Raw genomic sequence first — 13,209 nt, forward strand, 5'->3', positions numbered from 1 at the left:
CCTGAAGGTGAAGCCAAAGAAGTGCCACCTCTTCAAGAGAGAGATCGAGTATCTGGGCCACATAGTGTCACAAGATGGAGTTCTACCCTCACCAGAAAAAGTGGCTGCTATCCAGATGTGGCCAGTCCCTCGCACGGTGAGAGAACTTCAGGCCTTTCTGGGGCTCACCGGGTACTACCGCTGGTTTGTCAAAGAGTTTGCTAAGGTTGCGGGTCCCCTGAATGAGCTGCTGAGGGGGACCGCTGGAGTGCCGAAGACCCAGTACATCCCTTGGGCCCAGAGACAAGACGAGGCCTTCCAGGCTATAAAGAATGCCCTTACTTCAGCCCCGATTTTGGCCTATGCAGATTTTAATCAACCATTCTTGTTGTACACAGACGGTAGCCTCCATGGACTCGGTGCCGTACTTTCTCAGATACAGGATGGACATAAGAGAGTCATCGGGTATGCCAGCAGGTCCCTGTGAGACAGCGAAAGAAACCCCCACAATTACAGCTCCTTCCGGTTAGAGCTCCTGGCCCTGGTGTGGGCCATGACAGAGAAGTTTGCGGGCTTCCTGGAAGGGACCAAGATTCAAGTTCGAACAGACAATAATCCCCCGGCCCACCTTGAGAATGCTAAATTGGGGGCCTTAGAACAACGATGGGTGGCTCGCCTAGCCAAGTTTGACTTTACCATCCGTTATCGCTCTGCTACCGAAAACGCAAATGCTGACGGGCTGTCAAGAGTGATTGTGGAGACTCCAGTGGGGGATCTCGATGAATAACTCGAAGAGGAGGAGACCCCAGATTTTCGTAAGTTCAAGCCCCCAGTGGTTGCGGCCCAGTCAAGAAGGGAGGCCTGCGCACTACCCCGGTCCCTGGGGAGAACCAATGAGGAATGGGGACGTGTTCAGGATGAAGACGAAGGGCAGAGACAGATGAAATGGTAAGTAACTCAGAAGCGGAAGCCTGGCAAACAAGAGAGAGATGATCTGGATGCTGAAATGAAGAGTATCTTACACCAGTGGGATAGACTGGAAGTGCGACAATCAGTGTTATATCGCAAGAGACAACAGCCAAAAGATATGGAAGTAAGGTGGCAGGTGGCCATCCCAGGAAGAATGGCTCAAGAAGTAGCTAGAGAAGCCCACGAATTTGGAGCTCACTTTGGGCCCACAAAGACCTACCAATGGTTACAGCGATATGTGTATTGCCCCGGTTGGAGTCTTTGGTGGAAGAGTGTATGGGTGCCCAAAGCACATCCACTCCAAGGCGCTTGTTTCCAAGGCAAGGTGATGGAAGAACTGTATCATATGTATGGCATCGAGCAGTCCCGTACCACCCCTTACCATCCTCAAGGCAATGGGAGCATGTGAACGATTCAACCGAACCTTACTTCAAATGCTGAGAACGTTGGAGGAGGATAAGAAGGCGTGTTGGCCAGACTACCTGCCAGAGTTGGTCTGGACCTACAACAATCGGGTCCACTCCACCACGGGTTATACCCCCTATCTACTGCTGTTTGGAAGAGCTGGATGGGAGATCATTGAGCTGAATTTGGAACAGCCAGAGGAGCTGATGGAGCGAACGGTCACCTCATGGGTGAAAGAGCATTGGCAACGACTACAAACGATACGGTGGTTGGCGGTCAGCAGCTGCAAGAAAAAGAGCATACAGGCCGTAAACCGATTCAAGATTTACCACTCCAACCCGGAGACCGAGTGTTAGTCAGAGAGAAGCGCCCCAAGGGAAAACTAAGTGAGAGATGGGAAGTACAGCCTTATAGAGTAATGCAAATTGAGAGTGGGGCGTCCACCCCTAGAGTACTTTACAGAAATATGCTGAGGCCCTGCCGGTCTGAGATCTGTTCAACGCCATTGTTGCCTGAAGGCGGTACTCCACTTCCCGAATCTGTCATACCTGATGGTGAAATCGATGACGAGTGGTGGACCGTCCGTGATGTAGGGGGTCCTCAGCCGCACTGAGACGGTAATCCCATGGATGTACCAGTACCGCCATGTGAGAACGAGACCAGACAAGAGCCCATGATGACTCCTGCAGCAAGTGTTCCTCTGGAAGATAGTCAAGCCTTGCCTGACAGCCAAGAGCTCCAGAGATCCCAGAGGTCTAATGCAGGGGTTCCACCAGTCCGATATGTAGAACAGTGTGCTCTGTCTGTTTTTTCCAACTTTGTTGCCTCCTCTATAGGTGCTGTTTCTGCATTGCACGTTCCTTCATTACACTTCGACCTTGATGCTGTGATGTCCGAGGACGACCATCATTAAGAAGGGAGGCATGTAAGAGGGTGGTGCTGTTATGGACAGTAACACGCTGCCACTTTAAGAGACAGCACCCCCTTGTTTGGTGTGATGGAATGTTCTGCTTCCCCCCTGCTATATACTGTGAAGATGAACTGCCCTAGAATAGGGGGGGAGTTGAGCCTGAACTGTGTGTGTGAGCTGAAGCTGCGACAGAGAGAACTGTGTGCTGTTTGCTACAAGAAAGGTCCCACAGCCTGGGACGGAGTGTACTTGTGAAATTTGCAAGACTTTTTCCGGGTACGGCAAAGGTGGCTGTTCTGTGCTAGTTTGTGAAGCCACAAAGTTACTGAGAAAGGGACTTACAGTTTCCAGGAGCATCCCTAGGACCCAGAAGCAAGGAGAAGACCACGTTTCACAGAGCTGACAGAAAGCCATGTGCACCACCATATTAGATTTCTGGGGGCCCCCTGGGACTGGACCTGAGTCCCCAACATCACCGTGAGTCTGTTCCTGTTTGGTGCACCTGTTAGGGCCTAGTGTAGGCTTCAGTAGTCAGTACACGACAGCCGTGGGGCTTGCTTAGTAAAGGCCAGGGAGGTTATATGTAGAGTAGCATCATTATTTGTTTATTGTTTAAATTTGCTTGTGAGACATATTTTGAGTCTGTAATAGCTGGAGCACCGTGCTATTTTACGGACGAGATAAAGTTTATAATTCTTGTAAAGTGTCTCTTGCCATTGCATACCCCTGTTTGCATCTTCCTCAGCCACTTCATTCCTTGCCTCCCAATAAATCTACCCTTTGTTGTTCGCACCTCATCTTGTGTACAGTAGTCTTCCTGCACCGTGGTGGTCCCCCGGCCATCGCTTCAAGCCCGGCATTGCCCGGGCATAGTAACTAACTGTGGATAGTTATAACAAATTCTAATGATTGTATTGCACATAAAAACATTTCACATCATATTTTTAACACAACAGATTTGCAACACAAATTACCCAAATGTTGATAGTATTTTATTTTCAACTCATTCAAGAGCCTTTTGATAAACAACATTTTTGTTTTTTCCTTCAGTATTTTTACCTTAGTATTTGTAAGCTAAAACTTGGAGTAAAACAGAGGAAAAATATATTAGAAACACGTCACCACTTCTGTATTTTTCTCCCACTCGTGGTTTTGTCTTTTAAATACTGTGGTAAAATACTGACCAAATAGTGAACGTGTGAATGTGGCCTTATGCACAGCCTGCACCTACAGCGCCTCACTCTTCTCTATACACAGCCTCATACTGCAGCAGCACCTCACTTCTCTCATTTTCCCATCATGCCTCTCATTTTCCCCCTCACTCCTCTCATTTTCCCCCTCACACCTCTCATTTCCCCCTCATTCCTCTCATTTTCCCATCACACCTGTCATTTTCCAATCACTCCTCTCATGTTCCCCTCATTCCACTATTTTCCCTTCACTCCTCTCACTTTCACCTCACTCCTCTCTTCCACTCACACGTGCACAGCAACTTTCTGTTATGAGCACAGATGTGTAATCCATGAGGCTCCTCCCTTTCCCTTGACGTCATGCCTCACAGGAGCAACTCCATTCTAGATTACTTTCTCAGATTCAAGTTATTTCGGTGATCATTGTGGGTTTTTCTGTCATTAAACGAGGGGTACCAACAATTTTGACCATGTGTGTAGAGGTCTTGATTTTGTGTCCCACGAAAGATTAGCTTGCAAGGAAAAAAGCAAATAATTAACCATATAAACGAATGAACAGCACAAACAGCTGCTGGAATGATACATCCCAGCCTTTCGCCACAAAGTCTAGAGTTTCTGTACACTATTCCAGGCTTCCGCACAATCTGATTCTGCAGCATTCGTAAACAGATACTGCTCAGATTCTGCCTTCATTTTTCTGCCCCTGTGAGATCTCAAGAGATATCAACAATACATTATGTTATATGTTACACGCCATGGGATAGTAACATAAGTATATTATTAATATTTTTTCACATTTGCTTTAACAATTATCTATAATTCTGTGAGTGACAGGTCCTCTTTAAAGAGGTTGTCCCGTCTAAAATGACAAGTCTGCATTGTTCGCTGTAAGTAATCACCGGTGTCGGGAACAGTGGTCATTTGACCGCAAGTATGTGATATGCATACTCATGACCACAATTCGACTAGATGGGCATGGCCTCGTTCAATGCAAGTATCTTGAGCGAGGCCAAAAACAGTCTAGTCGGATTGTGGCTGGGAGTATGCGTATCACATACTTGGAGTCACATGACCGCCATTCTGTCTGCTGACTCCGGAGAATCCTCACAGCGTGCAGCGCGCATGATGTTAGGATTCACAAGTCTGCACTCACATACAGTGACTGCAGACTTGTCGTTTTAATCTAAACAACCCCTTTAAGACCTTTTCATGCCAAAAACCAGTCGAGTGAGCGATATGTATAAACATGACAACAATCAGCCTACAATCATGCCAACTCGACCAATCAAATTTTTTATGAGACTCTACAGGAGATGAATGCTCATTGGTTTGCACAAACCAGTGTAAAATTCTCATTAAATCAGCTGGATTTACTTGTAATATCACATATAAATGACCCTTTACATGAGCTTCTACATAATGTATGTCTTTATGAATTTATTAAGTTATTTTGGGAACGTTTATCATTATAAACATAAAACCATTTTAAAACATATTTTTTTTTTTCCATTTAAAATAAAGTGTAGGAAAACAATAAGAACATGTTTATTTTACTTAATTTCAGCACAGTTAAAATAAAATGCATATCTATATGTGTATATGTGAAGAATGTTTAAGTAATTTGATAGTATTCTTCAACAAATACTATCCAGAAACATAGAATGACAGAGATCATTACAAAGAACTAGAATAGTCATAAACAGAGCAGACAAACAGCATTTTACAGTGTACATTTTGGAATTGTTATTAGGTACAAGTTTAAATTACAAAGAAAGGCTAAACCTTCATGTTTACCAGTCTCAACCTTTAAAGGAGCCCTCCCTTAATTTTATGAGGAATAAAATAAATATCTTGCACTCTTTAAAATCAGAAAACCACAATCATAAAAATATATCCAATCACCTTTAGTGAAGATGCTTTTGTACAGCATTTTTTCCATAGAGTTGTAACAATGTTTGAAGCTCATTCCTAGTCTTTCTTTAAATCTACCTTAAAACAAAATATATTTAGCCTTTAAAAGTGCATCTGTAGCATGAAGAACTCAGTCATAAAGAGGAGATATGTAGTGATGAAATTCAGAAGCCCAGAGTTAGTTCCTGGTTGATACATTCGACATTGAGATTTTGACTTCACTTTTTTCAAACAGGGAGGCCTCTTTTTATTCGGGACTGTGGAAGTTTCAACTGAATCAATATCATTGTTTTGATTCAAATTAGTTAGGGAATTATCTAATTTGCTTGAGAAAGTGGCAAATGGGGAGTAATTAATTGGCTTATATGTTCTGTTTTTTCTGTGGTCAACATTCCCAATAATTTTTGTCTTCGAGATATTTTCTTTATCCTTGATTGGAATATTTGGCAAGACTCTACTGGTGTGAGAAGATGGGCCAGCTTTAGTGTTTGTGCCAGCTACTATTGACTTCTCGGCTGCAGGCTGGCAACAACTATCTGAGATCTTCTCAATATTTAGAGATGTCTTGGCACTGAATGGACCTATTCTGAATGAATGGAAAGATATGTTGGCACATCCATCAAGGTCATTGATTCCTAGTTTTTTTAGGTCTTTCCCAGCCAAGTTCGGTGGAAGGTAGCATTCTAACTCTGATGACGAGCCTTTAAATGATTTCAACCAACTCCAGAGGGACTTGGCCCTGCAGTCACAAATCCACTGGTTTGCATTTAGACGTAAGTACTGCAGAGATACAAGAGGTGATAATACTTCTCCTTTAAGCACTGTCAAGTTGTTACTGAACAAATACAGGGTTGTCACTTTCTTCAGGCCATGAAAAGTCCTGCGATGGATCATATCCAACCTGTTTTGATGCACCAGTAGTCTATCTAAGTTAACGAGGCCGCTAAATACATTTTCAGATAAGCTGTTTAATTTGTTTCCATGAAGAAACAAGTAGGTGAGGTTCCCCAGGTCTACAAAGGTATCATTATGCAAGAAATGTAGGTTGTTGTCATGAAGGTAGAGGTACTGCAAAGAATAAAGGCCTTGGAAGATGCCAGGGGGCAAATCTTGTAGGCCACAACGATTGAGATGTAACGTATGTAGATGAACGAGACCACGAAATGTGAGTGCTGTAATAGTTTTGAGGTTATAATTGTCACTCATATCTAGTTCTTCCAATTTGGTTAATCCATAGAAGGCTGCAGATTCGATGTGACTTAGGTTGTTTGAATGGATCCATAGGATAGTGAGGTTTTGGCAGGAGGTGAAGCTAGTGGCCCTTATTAAACTTATTTTGTTATTATGCAGAAAGATGCGCTGAGTCTGTACAGGAATGTACGGTGGGATTACAGTCAGTCTTTGCTGCTGACAGCTAAATGTGATTTTCGGCTCATTATAACACAGACAGACTTCTGGACAACCATGCACTTTCAATTTGTAGATGATGCAGCAGGTAACGAGTAGCAACAGCTTAGCTCCTGCAGAAGAAGGAAAAACAAGAATCAATTTATTTAGCTTTATATAGGTGATTTTTTTTTCTTTAAAAGGAATATACAAATAACTCATACAGAACCTCCAAAACAACTTCCACATAGACTGTAAGCCCTTGTGATCAGGACTCTCACTTCTAATGATTGAATTATTATTAATCGATTTGTTCCTTTCTAATGTCTGATATTATGAATAGATCTACCCTTACCAACGGAAAGTGCTCCAAGTGTCCTATTATAAAAGTTATTATTAATAATGTAGCCACTAGCCAGTAGTACACATTTTAAGATAATATTCAAAATGATATATGTAGTTTGAGTTCCACTTCATTAAAGTTAATTATTTTTGTATGCATTTAACATCAACATTTTCCATCTTTTTAAATATACACAAATGTGAATAATATAAGTATATTATGCATTCCAAAGCTCTTTGTCCTGCATTCATATTTGACTTTGCTATCAATTTTGACGACTGTTTAGATACAACCTTTTTTTAGAGATGGGCACATAAATGTCACTAATAAATAAACATTTATGTGGACGGTAATATGGATAAACACAGGTGGAATTGTTTAAAGGGAATCAGTCTCAAAGTTTTCATTGCCTAATCTGAGAGCAGCATAATAGAGAAACAGACACCCTGATTCCAGTGGTGTGTCACTTACTGTCACTTACTGGGCTGCTTGCTGTAGTTTTGATAATCTCCTAATGATAAAAAAAGTGATTTTATTACTAGAGTTCTAGTAAACCTGCTGTCATCTAATCGTCCATATTCATGAGCGCTCTTTAAACAAGGAACCACCACTGATTGGCAGATTTTGTCTATGAACAGTGTACACAGAAAGCTGCCAATTAGTGGTGTGGGTGGGGTTATACAGTGCTTAGCATTCAGAGAAGTGCTAGATCTGCAGCAGTTAAAACAGTGATTTTATCAAAACTGCAGCAAGCAGCCCAGTAAGTGACACATTGCTAGAATTAGGTCCTCTGTGCCAACTTTAAAATGGGTACATAGTAACAAAGAAATGGAAGGTTTTAGACTTGATAATACTAATAAGTAGATTATTAAATTTTTACATTATATCTCAAAAAGCTCATTATTACCTCTCGGACTTGCACCGTTACAGTGAATTGTGATGCAATGTGAGTGCTGCAGCTTATTTGTGGCTGCTAATGGTTTATTTCACTTAGAGTATGTTCCCATGGTCGGTAAACCTGCAGCGGCCAGATGTTACAGCATAATGCATGGGATTTGAAGAAATCCCATCTCCACTATGCGTGCACAGACACCCGCGGCTTCCCTATGGAGACGGACATGCGGCGCATCTTTCCAGACCGCAGCATGTCAATTTATCTTGTGGAGACACTCAGTCTCTGTGTAGAAGGGAAGTGCCCAAAAATGTATATCTTTATATTGAGATGTGTTTAATGCATATTTTGTGTATTTAGTGTACACTCCCACATGAAGGAGTGAAGCCCATCCTCCAGCCTGAAGTATTGTAAAGTAGGTATGCCAAGAGCTGGTAAGACAGGTTATTGAGGGGATGTACCTTTGCCAGTGGACAATAGACTTGTGACCTCATTCCCCACACCTGGGGCTGGACACACCTCTTTTAGCTGGTCACATATAAGGTACAAGACCATGTGGTTTGCCCCCTTTTGCTCTGCCTGGAATGATCATGGAACCACATGGTGGATAAGTATACTCTGTATTCCCTGTTCTTACTAGGCCCTGTAACCTCTTAGGCCTTAAGGTTAGTAAGCTATAGATTGGGAGGGCTGATATTACATGTGTGATTTGGGTAATCGGGCAGTTAATTGTGGGTTTTTATATTGTGGTTATATTGTTGTGATATTACTGGACATTGTGGGTTATTACTGTGTGATACTGTTGGGATGTTACTGTATACTGTAGTTATATTACTGTATTAGAGTTGCAGTAACCATATATTTATATATATATATATATATATATATATATATATTTATTGTCGCCAGCTTTGGTATAAATATATATGTATGTTATAGACTGCAGACTTGTGTGTGTGTAATACATATCCTTTATTGTTACACTGTTTTTTCTCAGTTAGTATATAGTATAAAGATAAGATAACGTTGAGGCATATTAAGTGGATATTAATTATTAATAGCCAAGTTCAGCGATAATAGTTAATATCGGACCTCAATAGAGGTGTAAGGAGAGTTCCTCTTTTGGTAACTATAAGTTTAGTAATTTGTGGAGGAAAACACGTCCTTTTACACTCTGCAAGATAATTTTCCCTGTACAATGTATTGGGCGCGGTGTTTTCACACGGTTCAATAAACACATGTGGAATCACCTGTGTTCAAAAGCCGGCAGTGCTTTGGACGGAGCGGACATGTGCTGCATCCAAAGTGCTGCCGGTTCCTGACAGTGGGAACATACCCTTACACTTCCCTTGAATGAAGCTAAAACATCCGAGGGAGGTGTGAGCTCTGCAGCTCATTAGTGACTGATGATTGGCTTCAGCTCTAACATGACATAACAATGCCACACAAGCTTAATGAGACCTGGTGCCATCATCGCTGGAGCGGCACCATTGTGGGAGTTAGGTATATGTTTTTTACTTTACTTGGGAGACTACATCAGTTAAGAAGTGGTTGTAATTATTTGACTTCTAGCAGTGAGGACTGGATACAACTGAATGCATCAAGTCAATGCTCTGCAAGCTAAATACAGCAGCAGGAACTACAAATACAGTATCTAATTTATAATTTACTATACTGTTTAGCCCACAGAGCAATGCCTAAACTGACTAATGGTGGATCTGTTTCTCAGCTGACACCAGAGTTATGTATATACACGTTATAAATGTGAATAAAAGATCACTTATTCATTAACTTCACAACAAATTATTATATCTAGAACAGGGAAGAAATCAATTAGAGTTGTAGAAATTTCAATTTATACAGTGAAAACCCCTTTAAAGAAAAGTGAAGTAAATTATCTTCAAAACATGGTAATCCATATTTTTGCAAAGTATTACTGTATATCTTCACCATGTCTGTTGTCTAGTTAAGAGCATTTTTTGTATAAAGAATGGACTTAAAATAAAGGATACCGAAGAAGCACAACACACAACACAACTATACTGCAGTATTTTAAAGAGACAGTACAGTGATACAATATCATTTGAATCAAACTTGTACAATACAGTAATACATGTAGACAGAACAGTCTTAGTATACCATGGCTTTAATATTTATAATTTACATAGACCTTACAAAGTGTCAGTGATGATGATGTCTGTAAAATGCTGTGGAAATAATGGGGCTATATAAGCGAGTATAATAAGTAATAAAACATAATCAAATAACGTATATGAATATATAGGGAACTTCCAGGATGTTATTTAATTCTATAATTACAGTAGAAATTGTCCATTAATTCTTTTTGATGGCTAGTTGTTCCCATTTTCAAGAGAAGGGATTATTTTCAGTAAAAGTAGTAAAACTTCAAAATTTTATATCTTTTAAATAAAATTTGCATGATACAGTAATATCTGTAGACAGAGCAATCTGAGCATACCATGGTATTCAGTTTTATCATTTACAGAGTGTCAGTGATGATAATGTCTGTAAAGCGTTGTGGAATTAATGGTGCTCTATAGGCGAGTAAAATAAATAATAAAAAAACAATAATATATATGAATATATAGGGCCCTTCCAGCATGTTATTTAATTCAATAATTACAGTAGATTTTGCCCATTAATTCTTATTGATGGTTAGTTGTTCCCAATATCAAAGGAAAGGATTATTCTCAGAAAAAGTTGTAAAACTTTGTAAATTTTATCCCCCCAAAATGCAGAAATGCACATATAATGTTAGAATGTATAAAAGGACATATATCTTTTATCTAACAGTATTAAGATATATAAGTTATTCATTGCAGGGAGCTAACCATAAAGAGAAATTGTCAGAATGCCCTTGTGGGGTCAGAAAGAAACTTTGATGTCACCATTTCTGATGTAAAGAACCGTACATGAAGCCAAAACTAGTTCACATCATCCTTTCAGAAGCCTTTATATAATATGGAGAGATCTTTTTAATGATGTACTGTACATATCTGGTGCTAAGTCAGCTTTTTACACGCTAAACTAACCAGAATATTAAACAGCTCATTATGTAGTAAATATATAATAAACTCTGCATTAAGCTTAATATACGGCAGAAAATATTATAAGAAACATAATGCAAAGGCCAAAAACAGAACAAAAATCACCAATTGATAAGGAATAGTCAGATATAAGCTATATCATTTCAGTAAGAACTATATAATATAATGTGCTGTGATTTATTTACCCATGCAAGTACTAGTTCCGTTGTGGAATATATGGTATATATTCATGATAAAATGTCAGTAAATAATGCAGTAGACTGCGTCTTCATTGCTTCTGTTAACAGCGGTAACAGAGTACAGGGATATCCTGGTATATGTTATTCAGTAAAAGTGATATCTGCCGCAACTTTATTTTCCCAATTATATCTTTGCTTTCCCCAGAGTACCAGCTCACATCCTGTCTTACAATCGTTGTACTGACCTACATTTCCTTGGGTTCCTTTTCTTTCTCTTGCAGGTCTAAACCTCCTGAAACTAACAAGGAATTATCTTTGCAGGTTCAGCAGGGTCTCTCCACATTAGGAGGCAATCGATCACTGCAGCAGAAATAATACATCTTTTTTTTCTTAGAACATGTTTATTTTCCATTCATCTCTCAAAGGTACCAATCAAAAAAATGTGATAAATAACCAAACCTTATTGTATTATAGAGTAAGCCCGTACAACAGATTGTTTGAAGTAGTCAAAGGAAATATTAACTGTTAAGTTGATTTTCATCATACATATACCTGTCAGGTGCTTTTGTTATGCATGGTGATTGGAAATTAGGATGAAGCTACATGAGAAACAGTCATCACAGGTTTATGAGAATTAGTTGGGGTCCACTACCAGTTTGGACAGCTCTACACATAACTTTTTCCAAGATTTGGTGCATATTAAAATTCAAGTTGAGAGTAATTTTGCTGAAAAATGTCACATTACTTTTATTTTCTTTGCTTTAAAGAGGACTTATCACCCTGGTCAAATGTGGCCGGCCAGTTTTAGTTCTTAGTTATTCTCCCTGCTCCCCTGAGTAGGTAAGAAGCTGGAATAAAGAGCAAAAATTGGCCACTGACATGGTGACAGGTCCAATGTAAAGTATAGTTCCAGTTATAAGAGAGACCACATGTCCCACCAATTGTTTAATGATGATGATGGGAAGTACAGCTGAATAGCAAATAGTCTGCTCATAATGGCTACCACTGTGATGGCTTTTCTATGATGACTTTGGTATTGAATGACTGCACATACAGAGCTGATACCTGATGATCCTCAATGAACTGATATAAATCTGCAAATCCCATGTGTAGACACGTGGGGACATTTGGTTTTCAAATATACTCATCACATAGAAACATATGTAGTAATATATAAATGGGGACAAAGGATATACCGTAGTTATATAATCATTTGTTTGCAGTCAGTATTGCAAAACTATTTTACAGAAAAATGTCATTATATAAAAATATTTTTAAGGTATTAAGGGGAGGGTACAGTGGCACTCGAGTAGTGAAGAGATGACCGGACTGACTGCCAGCAATAGCAGTATGCCAGGCACACTTGGTGCAAGACGTTATGCTCATGCACATCCTTGTGGGCCGGGGTAACCTTCACCCGCTCCCACTAAAGAGAGGTGGACTTTTGCAGAGCCCTACCCAGGTGCCAATAACAGGGTGGCTGGTGGCTGGGCACACTGGCCACAGTTGGGTCAAACACACCAATCAACTATACTGGTAAGACAGGAACAAACCTAACAAACAAACTTTGAAAGTCAGGAAGCATAAAACTTGGACGTAGGAACTAGAATTGAGATAATTTTTCAAATTCGGTTCCAAATATGATCGGCAGCGAATATTGTTTTTTGCAATATTCATCGAACCCAGCCGAGCGTCATTAGAATCAATGGGAGTAGAGGTTACCGAATATGTTCGGAACCGATCAACAACCATACATTCGTCACAAATAGGGAACCAATATGGCATGAATATGGCAAATTCAGATTTGGCGACTGAATCCGAACAAATTTGCTCAACTCTAGTAGGAACCAGAGGGCACCATACACCAGAGCCAGAAACAAAGCAAATAAACACTCACCAAAACACTACCATCTGTACCACTGAAGATCAACTGAATAATCAGCGGTGAACAAGAGGATATGGTGATTTTAAACCTCC

At 40.2% G+C, this 13,209-nt stretch overlaps 1 protein-coding gene across 9 annotated transcripts in view; it reads right to left on the bottom strand.

Moving 5' to 3' along the window:
• Nucleotides 1-4,982: 4,982 nt before the first annotated feature.
• RTN4R (reticulon 4 receptor) overlaps nucleotides 4,983-13,209 on the bottom strand; it is a 393,010-nt gene continuing 384,783 nt past the window's right edge. For all 9 annotated transcript variants that reach the window (XM_077294932.1, XM_077294899.1, XM_077294890.1 and 6 more), the window contains one exon: nucleotides 4,983-6,884. In XM_077294932.1, coding sequence (XP_077151047.1) covers nucleotides 5,467-6,884 — 1,418 coding nt within the window. In that variant the 3' untranslated portion in view covers nucleotides 4,983-5,466. The remainder of the gene's footprint in view (nucleotides 6,885-13,209) is intronic.

Source organism: Ranitomeya variabilis, chromosome 1 (assembly GCF_051348905.1).
Source record: "Ranitomeya variabilis isolate aRanVar5 chromosome 1, aRanVar5.hap1, whole genome shotgun sequence".
In the NCBI taxonomy this organism is placed as follows: domain Eukaryota; kingdom Metazoa; phylum Chordata; class Amphibia; order Anura; family Dendrobatidae; genus Ranitomeya; species Ranitomeya variabilis.